Source organism: Saccopteryx leptura, chromosome 6 (assembly GCF_036850995.1).
Source record: "Saccopteryx leptura isolate mSacLep1 chromosome 6, mSacLep1_pri_phased_curated, whole genome shotgun sequence".
NCBI lineage: Eukaryota > Metazoa > Chordata > Mammalia > Chiroptera > Emballonuridae > Saccopteryx > Saccopteryx leptura.
This window is the reverse complement of record NC_089508.1, coordinates 100,233,977-100,248,449: the sequence shown is the minus strand read 5'-3', so window position 1 is coordinate 100,248,449 and position 14,473 is coordinate 100,233,977. Positions and strand designations below refer to the sequence as shown.

The following is a 14,473-nucleotide window of genomic DNA, read 5'->3' as shown; positions in this document are numbered from 1 at the left end:
TTTGAAAATAAGTTTACATACTTTTGGTCAACTACATCTAGCACACTCTCTATTTTACAGGAAATTCCGTTATCAGAAATTTTATCTCTGGAACCAGCAAAACCTTCAGCTTTAATTCCAAATGGGGCCAACCCTCACTGTTTTGAGATCACTACAGCAAATGTTGTGTATTATGTGGGAGAGAATGTGGTCAATCCTTCCAGCCCCCCACCCAGCGGCAGCGTCCTCACCAGTGGCGTCGGTGCAGATGTGGCCAGGATGTGGGAGGTGGCAATCCAGCATGCCCTCATGCCCGTCATTCCCAAGGGCTTGTCAGTAGGTGCAGGAAACAACTCGCACAGTAAGTCTGCTCATCTTCTGTCTGTAGAGCAGGTGAAGAGAGCCTTCTGGGGGATGATTTTGTATATTTTTTAACATTTAATATACTATTTCATTCATTAAATTATCTAATTTTTATTTTATATTAAAATGTGAGCAAATTCATGTAAAATCTAATATTAGGCAATGACTAATTGGTCATAAAAGAAGTATTCTTGAGCTTGACCTGGAATGCCAGTCTATTTCCAAATCTGAGATGTTTCCTGAAAAGCCCCTAACACACCGCTGTGTGTACATGGTATACAGAGAACTTGGAAACTCTTAATAATTTTATCCCAGGAAGAAATCTGTGTGATTAGTAGAATGAGATAGATTTTTATGAAAATGGAACCAGGTCCAAATATTAAGGGTGAATTTTAGAAACTATTTGAGAGGACTATCTATATAAAAATGTGATTTTATTTATTTTTTATTATTTTTTTATTTTTCTGAAGTTGGAAATGGGGAGGCAGTCAGACAGACTCCCGCATGTGCCCGACCGGGATCCACCTGGCATGCCCACCAGGGGGCGATGCTCTGCCCATCTGGGGCATTGCTCTGTTGCAACCAGAGTCACTCTAGCACCTGAGGCAGATGCTGTAGAGCCATCCTCAGCGCCCGGGCCAACTTTGCTCCAATGGAGCCTTGGCTGCAGGAGGGGAAGAGAGAGACAGAGAGGAAGGAGAGGGGGAGGGGTGGAGAAGCAGATGGGCGCTTCTCCTGTGTGCCTTGGCTGGGAATCGAACCCGGGACTCATGCACACTAGGCCAACTTTCTACCACTGAGCCAACTGGCCAGGGCTATAAAAATGTAGTTTTAAATATAATAATGTATTTATTATATTTAATATAATAAATACATTATATAAATCAGGAATAAAGCCTCTGGGGAGGAACCTCCATTTTTCACGTCACACTGTATTATCTGATCATGTATGACAACTTCTTAATTGATCTCTCCGACTACTGTGCATATCAATAGAAAATATACACTGATTTTGGTGCTAAGCACATAGGTTCTCTAATTTAATGCCTAGAACCACCCCAACAGGTGAGCATTCATGATGTGCCTATCTTCCAGGGGAGGAAATCAGGCCCTAGAGAGATTTAGTTGTCTCAGCTTGACCTACAGCTACAAAGTGACAAGACAGTATTTGAACTCAAGTCTTTGTGACTCCGAACTCTAAACTGAAATAAATTATTTTCAAAACAAAGTACTAAATAAATCTGTAGTAGTTAAAGGGGAGAAATAGTCTGATAGATATTTTTATAGAAAAATCTAATTGCTATGATTTAAAAATATCCCTGCAGTTTGATTAATAACTATGTGTTTACTGGTTATGCTGTTACCGCTTACTTCCTTTGTGTATTTTTAACTTGTATTTCCAGGAGATATTTCTGTGAGTATTTCAGTATCCAATTGCCAGATTCAAGAAAATGTGGTAAGTATGTATTTAGTTATATATATAAAACTTGGTGATGTGGTTTTTTATTGGAAAATAAGGCATCAGAAAATATATTTTACTTACCTAACATTTTAATTTTTTAGTGTTTTCTAGGGAATAAAATAGGGTCTGTTTGGGTAGCTTTCTTCCATAAGATTTTAAAAACATTATATTATATGGATTCTTTTGGTGATTTATCTAGAATCTATTCTGTACTGTTGAGAATGATAGGAATTTATTCATCTCAAACAATTATAAATCAATGCCTGATTTTTCACACATTTGCCCATCTTGGTACTAGACTTTTTAATGGATGATATTAACACAATACCAAATAAGGTAAAATAATTTTTTTGAGTTGCATGAATAGCTTAAACATGCCCTTATTCTCATTTCTTGATTGCTTCTGAGGAATGCTATCATGTGACAAGGAGGTACAGATACACCACTTGTACGTATCAAGGAAATCTTAGAAAGCGGTGTCAGTTAGATTTTATGTGTCTACACTCTGCATTTTTGTCACCTGGGCCACATAATTCCGTCCTTTCAGCTCAATTTTTGAAAATTAAAGATCAGACATATTATAAAATAATTAACACTATGGGATATGTTTGCTTTATTTGTTATGCTTTGTCGCTATGGCAAATATTCCAAAAGTAATAAGGAAGGCCTTTCTCACCTCATTCTGTGATTCAGGTCATTTGCTGTGTTTTGTCTGCTATTTTATGACCAAAAGGAGAGTTTACAGCCTTAGTTACATCTCAGTGTATTTTTTAAAGAATACATTCCATGGAACTGCTTATCACTAGAATGTATAGCTTTGCAACCTTTGCTAAATTGGCGTAAAGTAAATAGAAAACCAAAGATTAGAGAGAATTGGGAAACCTCCATAGTGAAGATTCGATGAATTTTTGTACTCTCTATCACAAGACAGCTTTGTAAAGATCTGTAGGTTCCTATTGCTCTTGTTAGCCAGAGAAGACTTTGGGAAATATAGGTTAACTTAAAAGACACTAGGAAATTCTAGATAGCTGTGGAATTGTTTTACCCTGTTTGGCCAAGGTTGTCCGTTAAAAATTCTGGGAGGGCCATTAAGCTATCAGAGAAAGATGGAGTAGCTTGGAATCAGAATGCCGGAGTCATATTCATTCACTTTCTTGTCTTCAGACAACCTTCAATTCACTCTGAGTGGATCGCAGGACAGAGACAATTTGTAGTTGTTTTTGAGGGGGAAGGACAGAAGAAAAGGATAGGCCTCAATAGGATATGAGGAGGTTGGGATTTCATGTTAAAGGACTTCTTTTTGAATGAACAAAGAGCATTAGTGGAGGATAGGCAGAAAATTCCATTGGATGCTATAAGGGGAGTATATAAAGTGGCAAAGTATTGCATCATGCTTTCATTAGTATGGTCATCAAATTATAGACTGAAACATAAATTAAAACATAATGCTTTATTTAGTAATTATTATTTCAAAGAGGAAAAGAGTAGACATTTGGAACTTGCTACCGCTAGGAGCGTCAAAAATGGAAGACTTTGGTTACTGCGCAGATGAGAGTTTCATAGTGGGCTGTCATCCTTCCATAGTGCCTGCATCTCACTTACAGGGATTCAGCCCCCTTCCTTCAGTTTAGATTCAGCTGGGTGAGCATGATTGACAAGGAAGCAACCTCACCATTCTAGCCATAAGGAATGGAATGGTTGGGATCTGGACTCACACAGATTTATGATGATTTAACCCATATTTCTAAATAGCCATCTCAGTAAACAAATCCTTTTTTGCATATTGACAACAAATGACATTGTAGAGTCTTATATCTTATTTCGTTGGACATTTCTCTGTTTAAGAGCAAAATGTGTTTCAAAACATTACAATATTCCATTAAGAGTGTACTTTGAATATTGTGATCGTATTGCAGATTTCACCTAGCATTTGCAATTTGTTTAAAATATTTAGTAGTTGTTGTGATAACCTTAGTATGTAATTTATTAGACTAATGTTTTGTTCCACTTAATGTTTGTTTTTACTGGACTTGTACTCCTACAGGACATCAGCACAGTATATCAGATTTTTCCTGATGAAGTACTGGGTTCTGGGCAATTTGGAATTGTTTATGGAGGTAGGTTAGTTCACTATGTGTTTTTATTAATTTAAATTTTTAGCTACTTCTGTTTGTTAAAATAATATCTCCAAGAAAAATAAAAAGAACAAGAGCTGTGTGTATATATGCTTTTATGTATGTAAGTCTCTCTGTTTTACATTTTTAGAAATTTCTAATGAATTTTCAAATTCACTAGTTGGAAAATTGGTACATTTGTTTTTTGAAACATAAGGTTTTCTAGTCCTGAAAAACTTCTTTTGCTTAAATATGGACAAACTCGATACACAATACTGGTTAAATATTTGTTTATTTAGACCAAACAGTGAGAAACCAGGAAGTTGTAATTCATAAAAAATTACTTTCATTTCCTTTTAACGTATTTTATCAGAACTCCATAGAAATTTAATTATGTAACTAGACACAGAAAATCTTTTAATTCTAATATTTTAACAATATATGTATTTCATTAAGATTTGAGTTTTTTAATTATTAAAAATGAAATACTAATTATTTTTATCTTTTTTCTTATTGTCAAGCTCATTTGGTGAATTTATTGTTTTCCCCAGTGCTGTTTTAGATTCTAGCCAATTCTATTATTTTTTCAAGTCTTTACAAAACACATAATATTTGTTTTACCTGTCTATAAAAGGCCATAATAGGCCCTGGCTGGTGGCTCAGTGGTAGAGCGTCGGCCTGGCATGCAGGAGTCCCGGGTTCGATATCCGGCTAGGGGGGAGGAGCTGGAAGCATCAACTCCCATATGTGCCTTAACCAGGCAAGCCCAGGGTTTCGAACCGGTGACCTCAGCATTTCCAGGTTGACGCTTTATCCACTACGCCACCACAGGTCAGGCCTCAAATGCTTTTTTTTGATGGCAAATCTATCAATGACTCAGCAACCCTTGTATTCTTTGTTAATATATAACATTTAATAGGGGAGATCACATTCATCACAGAGCATTGCTCTGCAGTATAATCATCACATGCAAAATAAATCATGATATATAGAACCTGGTAAATATCCATTGCTGCACATAATGTGGGGGTGAGGCAGGCGTGGCAGGTGAGTTTAGAGAGACCAGCAGGTGCCCGATAATTTATAACTTCCAACATCGAAGGGGCATACTTAGGAGGAGGCCTCCACAAGGAAGACTGCAAAGTCAAGACTAGGCACATAGCAGATGAAGTAGATGACATCAGAGTCTCAGAAGAGAGGTCAAGGACTATAGTGCCGGAAGAATAAAGACAAAAGCTGTGACCTTGAAGAGAATAGTTGCAGAAAAGTGGCTAAGTTGGAATAAAAATTGCAGTGATTCCAAGAGTAAGGAATGATGCTAAAGAAGCAGACAACATGATGAGACAATGTGACAGTGAAAGGAAGCTGTCTCTAATGTAGTCAGAAAGAATAGCAAGAGTGAGATTTAGGGGGAAGGAGCACTAGATTTATAACAAATGTTGAAATAATGGAATTTCAAGTTAGTTTGTATGTGACAAAAAATTTGAGTTATTGGGCCCATTTTCAGTTTCTTTTTCATTTTTAGATTCAGTTAACATGACCATATTTAATACTTACTACTATATAGTAGCATCGAAGTTAAGAGTTTGAGGATGCTGTAGAGACTTCCTCAGAGATATGTTGATAATTAAATGGAACAGAATGTATACAAATGGCCTATCTTGTCTCAATGATAATGACAGTGATGGTGATAACTAACATTTTGAACTCTGTATAGTTATCTGGACTCTGTGTGTACTTTACATATTTTATTTCATCTGATTCTCCATCATTTGAGTTCTAAAACTCAAGTTTTAAGTGATTTGCTTAAGATCATAAAGATAGTAAGTGACAGAGACAAGACTTATTTTTTGCATTATAACACATATTAGTTGATCAGGAATTTAAAATTATACTTTCTTATCAGGAATTTGAAATTTTTAAGGAGAGCATTGTGCTGGTGGTATGAGTATTTTCTATATTAAGTAGATCTATATCCTGTTTCTAAAACATATGTTTTTGTGAAAACTATCAGCTTTTTGATATATATAGCTTTATTGTTCCAGTTCTTTTGTGTTTTAAAGTATGGCTAATTTCATCGTATATAATAGGATTTAGAATAATAAAGACAAATTAAATCTTTTTAGATCAGACGAGATAGGGCACATTCAGGGAAGTATGACTGTAAACAAGAAATAAAATCTTTATGGATATAAGTCAGTACGCATCAGAAATGTTAATGTATTTGGAGAAACATTTTCTATATGTTTCTCCAAATAAATTTCTATAGGCATTTCTGTAAATTCTGGAGTTCTTTAATATAGATGATATTTAATAATATTATGCTAATGTGTCCCTTTTTTATTTTAAAGGAAAACATCGTAAAACAGGAAGAGATGTCGCTATTAAAATCATTGACAAATTAAGATTTCCAACAAAACAAGAAAGCCAGCTTCGTAATGAGGTTGCAATTCTACAGGTACTCATTTTTTTATTTTATGTTTTAATATGTTATTAATATTTATTAAATGAGTAGTATTTCAGCATTTGCTCCTAGTGGACAGGCTAAGACCATTTTATTTTACATTATAAATGACTTTGCCTTCATAAACATTTCTTCTGTATGCTGTGATAATTATATGAATGAAGTATGTAACTGTCAGCCTATCTGGTAAATGAATAATACATGTCTGAGAATCACATCAACTTGATTTTATTAATGTCTTCTTTGTCTCGAACTGGAAACCTTTCAGTTAGTATTAAGCATGTTACTTAACTCTTGTCATTAGTAACAGTCCCTTTTTTAAAGCCAGAATTTGTTAATAAAAGGTATTAGGTGATATATATTTTTTAATCATTAAAATGTTCTCTATAGCACAGAAAGAAACTGAGCAATTATTAGCTAAACATGGTCAAAATAGCTATCCACTCTAGAAAATTTAGGCTGTTGATAAATGCCCATTTTTATATAATTGCCATAACTCTCTACTTGTCAAGCATGCTGATCATAATTTCTAATTCATAGTTTTATTGAATAGTTCTCATTTGTACATTGCTAACGAAATGAAACACTGGATTTCTTTGTTTCATATTGTTTCATATAACAGCCATTTATTGAGTTTCATTCAATTCAAAGTTGGAAAAGATATGATCTCTACCCTAAAGGAGCTCAGGTATATACAGAAAACTAGAAATAATAACAGATTTTTGTGGGATTCAGAATTTCTAAAGATGGTGGTTTTGTGCTTTTGAACAACTAATGTAACACAGAGGACTTGTACGTCATTCTCCGTTTTTGTGGGGAAGATAACCACAGCTTTGAAGATGCCATTCACAGATTCATAGCTCAGTGATTTATAATCAGTTACCAAAAAAGATTTTTTTTTTTATTCTTAACTTGGCAACATTGAGCTGCAGATGACATCTGAAACTTAGTAAATGGCATCTTCCGAGACCTGGCCCTTGCTCTTGCAGTCTCCATTCCCGCATGGTGTCCCGAAGACAGATTCCTCTGCAGCATGCCAGCCTCCAGAGCTGACATATCATATGGAGATACTTGTCCTTCCTTCCTTACAGGACATAAGAGGACTTTCATGGTTCACATGGCCATGTCTTACATTTCATTGCAATTGCAGAAGACTGACTAGATGTTGAAGGTTTGATTTTTCTGTATGATGCCTTTTCATTGGATTTCCTGAACCTATCAACCCAGGTTAATGCCTCTGTAGTGAGGTAGAGAAATAAAATACACTTGCATAAACTGCCTCCCATCTCCTCCTCTAAAAGAATAGATGCAGTCAACAACTTAGATGCAACTCAGATATTTGGCACAATTTTTATTATAACATGGTTTTCTAAAAAGAGGTTAGGTTAAGTCAAATTATGCCCCTTGAGCGTATGAAGAGATCAAACACCTCTTGTATTATGGCCTGAACTCTCAAAATCTCATCAGTTAACACATTCCCTGTCTCCCCAACCATTCTTTGCTTCATTCATCTAACTCATACTGATTGAATACATATCATAGGCTAAGCACTGTTCTGCATCCGGTGGATATAGGGGGACAAAGAAACCCAGGTCTTTGATCTCCTGGGTCTTTAACTTATATCATACAACTATACCTTTTTTCTGCTACATATTTATGTGTTGAATTTTCTATCATGTAACCTGTACAGTGAATCTTATTAAGGCTTGGCTTAATTATATGCAGTAACAGGTTCAGGAGTTCATACTTTACCATAAAGTTGACAATTATTTCAAAATTTGTTCACCAAAAATAGGAAACTCCTCATGTCCCTCAGCTGAAACAAATGAAAAAAATGCTTGAACCCTTTACCACTGTCAGATATATCAGCCTCTCAGGAAAGATTGTAATTCAGTATCCAGAGACAGGAAGTTCAAGTTCACCTCCTTTGGGTTTGCTCAAATATCACCAACTGTGTAAGCATCATTCTCACAACTTATTTAAAACTACAATCCACTCAAACATCCTCCCCACCTCTACCCCTGTATGCCTTTTACTCTGGTCTGTGTTTTGTTTTTCCGTAACACTTACCACCTTCTAGCCTGTTACAGATTTTTGTGTGTGTGTGGGTGGGTTCCCTCCGCAGCGCTGGACCCTCCAGCTAGAACACAGAATATACCCATCAGGAGAGCAAATATCATTGTTTATTTACTGATATATCCTGAACACCTGGCACATGTTGGGTGTTTAGCACATATTTGTTGAATGAATATTTGTTGAATTAAAATTGTACAGAAACACCATCATGTCGCATAGGATGACGCACGTTGTGGCCAGCCTGGTTGCAAAAGTCTAGATTGTATTCCTATTAATGGTTAAGTGGTTGGTTAGTTAAGAAGGATTGTGTGTGATTTATTTTTTGAAAGTGCTCATTGCCCCATTTTGAATCAAAATAAAAAGCTTACCTTTTTAACCTGAAAATTCAGAGTGTGATGGGGATAGGGTTTGGGGATTGGAATTCTGATTGACTGACTGATGTGTTCAGAAAAAGCACCATCACATCATTGAAGTCAGTTGAGTGGTGGGGAAGGTTTCTGTCCCTCTGGATATAAATGTGATACCCAGAAGCATTTAGTATCTTCTGCCTTGTGGTTCATAGCTTATGAAAGTTGTTGTCCTAGTTTATGGTTGTACCCAGAGTCTAGCAACTTCTGTCAGGTTCCCTTCCTCCTTCTGATTCTCCATAAGGGAATTGTGTGGGTTGAAGCAGCTGATCTTGAAAGTCCTCTTCACACAGTCTTCTGGTCAAATTTATATTTGTTTCTATGTTTGTAAAAAAGTACCCTAGCTTATACAAGACTTCAAAGTTATAGAATGTGCAAAAAAGTAGAATTGTTTCTTGTTTTATTTTTTTCCATTTCATCTTCTGTATATATCATAGGTGAGGGCTTTCCAAAGTCTGATTCAGTCATATAAACTAAACTCTTTACATGTTTTTCAACAGTTGAAAATTTGAGGCAAGCGTGAATCTTACAGCTTAGCTGTCCCTTATTTATATCATGTAGAATGGCTATTTTCATTATCTGTAATAAATAATTATTATTATGTTTCAGAAAGATGTTAGTTAACATAGGTGTTAAAATTATTTCTTAAAATTTGCGAGAGATCCTATTTATATTGTTATTTTAAATTTTATAACGATTAAAAATATATGGCATTTTGAAACTGTTATTTTTTATTCATGTCAACAAAATCAGAAAAAGATCGTTGTTTTATTATTGTTAGGTATATTTCCAAAAATTGACCTTTATGAGATGCAAGTATATTATAGAAAAATTAGAAATTTAAAATCTAACTTGGCCCTAGCTGGTTTGCTCAGTAGTAGAATGTCTTCCCAGCATGTGGATGTCCTGGGTTCAATTCCCAGTCAGTGCACAAAGGAGATGCACCCATCTGCTTCTCCACCCATCCCCCTCTTGCTTCTCTCTCTCTCTCTCTCTCTCTCTCTCTCTCTCTCTGTTTCTCTTGCCCTCCTACAGCCATGGCTCGATTGAAGCGCGTTTGCCTCCACCAACTTGCTGGGGAGCTGAGGATGGCAACATTGCCTCCAACTCAAGTGCTAAGAAGAGCTCGGTTGCTTAGCAACACAGCATCACACCCTAGTGAGCTTGCCGGGTAGATCCCAGTCGAGGAGCATGCGGGGGTCTGTCTCTGCCTTCCCTCCTCTAACTGAATAAAAAAAATGTTTTTTTAAATATCTAACCTGACGTGTGGTGGTGCAGTAGATAAAGCATTGACCTGGAATGCCAAGGTTGCTGGTATAAATCCTGGGCTTGCCTGGTTAAGACACATATGCGAGTTGATGCTTCCTGATCCTCCACCCCTCCCTTCTCTGTCTCTCTCTTCTCTCTAAAATGAATAAATAAAAGTCTTAAAACAATCTAATGCAAGTAACATTGGAATGATATATTTAACATAATTTATCAACAGAGGTTTTTGGTCAACATTAATTTTTATTTTCTAACATAATATCACAATGTATAAAAAGTGTTAAGACAATACTTATGAATATAATTTTAATGGATTTACTATTAGTCTTTTTTCTTTTTCTAAATTAACAACTTTTATTTATCTAGATAAGGAACTATACCAGAGCTTCTGTTTATGATACAATGTATTGAAAGCATTTTAGAATTATAAAAGTACTGAACATAGAATAAAGAATATAGAAAAATATACATGAGAATTTTACAGGCCATAAATTAAATATAACCCCTTGCACTTATCTCATAAAATTACCCTCATCTTTCTGGTTTCTTTATTATGAGACATTTCTCGTCTCATTCAAGCCTTTCTTAACCAAAAATTAAAGCAACAGTGACAACAAAGAGCTGTCTTGATTTCTCTGGCTGCCTTCACAGCTGCAGTCCCTTCTGTACTGCCACACTCAGGACGGGTGCTCTCCTCTGCTTTCTTTCTTTTTTTTATTTTTTTTTTATTTAGAAAATTAAATTTAACAGGGTGACATTGATCAGTAAGAGTACATAGGTTTCTATAGCATTGGAACTGTTGATTATGTGTATACCCATCACCCAAAGTCAAATCATTTTCTATCACCTTATATTTGTCCCTCTTTACACCCTTCCCCCACATGCCCTCCCTTCCATCCCCCTCCCCCTGGTCACCCCTTCCCTTTTATCTATGTCCATGAGTCTCAGTTTTATAGCCCACCTATGTGGAGTCGTACTCTGCTTTCGGTTCTTGTTCCGTAGATTAGCCATACACCTCTACCCATTGACTAATCTCGGCCCAGCAGGTGTGGGTTCTTTGCTCCTTTTCCAGTCTCACTCCTCACACACCCCTGCACTTAACAAGTCCTTCCTATTTTCTTTCCCTTCCAGCTCCCCAAGCTGCTTCTGGAACTTCTCCTTTCATTCATCTAAATGATCTCTGCTAGTTTGGAACTCATTGCAGAGTGAGGTCATCACTTTATTTTATTTATTTTTTTTTATAAATAAATTTTTATTTTAATGGGGTGACATCAATAAATCAGGGTACATACATTCAAAGAAAACATTTCCAGGTTATCTTGTCATTTAGTTCTGTTGCATACCCATCACCCGAAGAGAGATCGTCCTCCGCGCCACCCTCCATCCAGTTCTCTCTCTACCCCTCCCCCTCCCCCTCTCCCTCCTTCCCTTCCCCCACCCCCCATAGCCACCACACTCCTGTTCATGCCTCTTAGTCTCGCTTTTATGTCCCACCAATGTATGGAATCCTGCAGTTCCTGTTTTTTTCTGATTTGCTTATTTCACCCCGCACAATGCTACCAAGACTCCACCATTCCGCTATAAGTGATCCAATGTCACCATTTCTCCTAGCTGAATAATATACCATGGTGTATATGTGCCCCATCTTCTTCATCCAGTCCTCTATTTTTTTTACAGTGATTAACAACCTTTAAGCAAACTCTTGGCCAATACGGCAAGAATCCATGAATGAGTAGTGTCCTTAACATGTTCCCCAAGTCCAAGTTGGCCCCATCACCATGCCAAATCCCTGAAAAATGCAACCCAACCACAGTTCCGTCTGTTAGGAGCTGTCACAGGGAGCAGGAGTCCAGGAAAGTTCACCACAGGAAAAGTCCGCATGGCACTGGAATTGTTGTCACCATTCTATACTTTGCAGCTCATGTCCAAGTCCCAAGGTCATCACTTTAAAAGAGAGTCATCTGTCATCTCTTCGCAGGTCATTCTTGAGCTCTGATTTTCATTGATACTACAGTTTCATGTTTCTGACCTTACCTTACGACACCTCCGCTTTGCTCTGCCGCTGTTAATTCAAACCAACCAGCCTAAAACCAAATGCTTAATCCTAATGTCTTTCCCAGCAGGATACTCGCTCCCTAATTTTGTCTTATTTTGCTGTCATTCTTCCATGTTCTTATCCAAGAATCCTTTTTCTTCAGTTAAGGAAAATATTAAGTCATTCATTAGAACCTGTGAAGCACTTCCTTTCTTCATACAACAAGGTAATTTATAGGGCATCTGGGCCATATAAAAATGAATGAAATCTTTAAGATGTTTATCATCTATTTGGACAGTCAGTTGCATGTAGCTATAAGCCAGGATAGCCTGGAAGAAGTCAGGGATTATGACAGAGGCCAGGAAACTGGAATCCGGAGAGGAGTTCCAAGAGGAATAGAACTTTGATGAAATCTTGAGTTTGATAAGAAGTAATGGAAGGGGCCATTAAGCTGAGGGGTGACCTCAGCAAGATAAATATTCTGTGAAAAATGAGTAGAAAATTTAAGATTATTTTAGAAAAATGATCTTCAAATATTTTTCATCATTAAAACAGTTCTAAAAACTTTTGTACCTGCATATGTATGTTTACGTTGATAGCTAAAACAATTTTGTCAGAAGTTTAAAGAGTCTTAATTTTGTAGTGTATTGGAAATACTGGTATTTGAAAATAAAGCTGTTATAATACTCCTTTAAATGCATTAGAATTTAAATATCATAGACATTTGAAATTCTTTATCAATCTCTTAGAAATACATGAATAACCTCTTTTTTAACAATAGTATATTTTACAACTTTTTTTGTTTTCTGTGAATATAATATCGTAATATAATATGCTTTTATATTTTTGTACTTGAAAGTCTTTTATTGGTACTCTTCATAATTATTCACAATAAAATAAGTACTATTTTTAATTTTTATTATATTTTTAATATTTAAAGCATTCTGGATTAAGCTATCATTACAATTATTATTGGTAAAAGCTGTATCAAGCAAGATAAATATTCTATAAATTTTGTTCTTTGCTTGTTTAGCATAAAAAATAAAATGTTGCTAAAATGGATTATTTAATAAGAATGATTATTAATTTAGTTGATAGTTTAGTGGGTGGGTATTACTTATTCTTTGAATTATACAGAGTTCAGCAACAATTTTTATTTTTTAAAATGTAGAAGCCAAGTTTTAAGCCAAAAAAAGTGATTTATCTTTAGAAATTTATTTTAATCTTCTGTTAATAAATTCATTAAATCCTGCTCTTATTGTGTTGAAAGCATGAATTAGAAAGTGAGTTGGAAAATAATTATTTTGCAGTTATTAAGGTCATTCTCTTTATGCCGACACAGTATTTCAAATTTTCTGTTTATTTTCTCCAGGAGGATTTTCCAACGGCACTCTTGTCATTTGGAATGTGTGAGAAGCATGCCTCCCATGTGCCAGGCTGTAGAAATACAGATTTATTTATTTATTTATTTATTTATTTATTTATTTATTTATTTATTTATTTTTTGTATTTTTCTGAAGCTGGAAACGGGGAGAGACAGTCAGACAGACTCCGCATGCACCCGACCGGGATCCACCCGGCACGCCCACCAGGGGGCGACGCTCTGCCCACCAGGGGGTGTCACTCTGCCGGGACCAGAGCCACTCTAGCACCTGGGGCAGAGGCCAAGGAGCCATCCCCAGCGCCCGGGCCATCTTTGCTCCAATGGAGCCTCGCGGCGGGAGGGGAAGAGAGAGACAGAGAGGAAGGAGAGGGGGAGGGGTGGAGAAGCAGATGGGCGCTTCTCCTGTGTGCCCTGGCCGGGAATCGAACCCGGGACTTCTGCATGCCAGGCCAACACTCTACCACTGAGCCAACCGTCCAGGGCCAGAAACACAGATTTAAACAAAACTGATTTTCTTACAACTATTTCTCTGCTTACATATCTCTTAACATTTTTTCTGTTCCCGAAGATCTGCTCTTAGTTTGGGGACTGCTACAGGGATACAGAGTATACAGTAAAACCAGGAAATAGGTTTTGTGTGAGTTCATAGAGAACATCAGATAGTGTGCCAAATCAATTGGATTTTATTATGCTTGGATGGCTGTAAGTTATTGAAATATTTGGAAAAAGAAATTGTTATGATGACTTCAGTATTTAGAGATGACATACATAGGAAGAATGTTAAAAGGCAAGAAAGCTCTTAGCCAGTAGTGACAGTCACAATACCCCCAACTTTTTACAAAGACGACTTGGCTTCAACCCTAACATTTCTATTGCCTCTAGTCTAGACCAGGCTTTTAAATTCATGCCTGATTACTGGAACT

At 36.4% G+C, this 14,473-nt stretch overlaps 1 protein-coding gene across 2 annotated transcripts in view; it reads left to right on the top strand.

The window, feature by feature from the left end:
• PRKD1 (protein kinase D1) overlaps positions 1–14,473 on the top strand; it is a 387,321-nt gene that overhangs the window by 338,629 nt on the left and 34,219 nt on the right. For both annotated transcript variants that reach the window (XM_066342379.1, XM_066342378.1), the window contains 4 exons: positions 61–340; positions 1,746–1,798; positions 3,849–3,921; positions 6,270–6,376. In XM_066342379.1, coding sequence (XP_066198476.1) covers positions 61–340; positions 1,746–1,798; positions 3,849–3,921; positions 6,270–6,376 — 513 coding nt within the window. The remainder of the gene's footprint in view (positions 1–60; positions 341–1,745; positions 1,799–3,848; positions 3,922–6,269; positions 6,377–14,473) is intronic.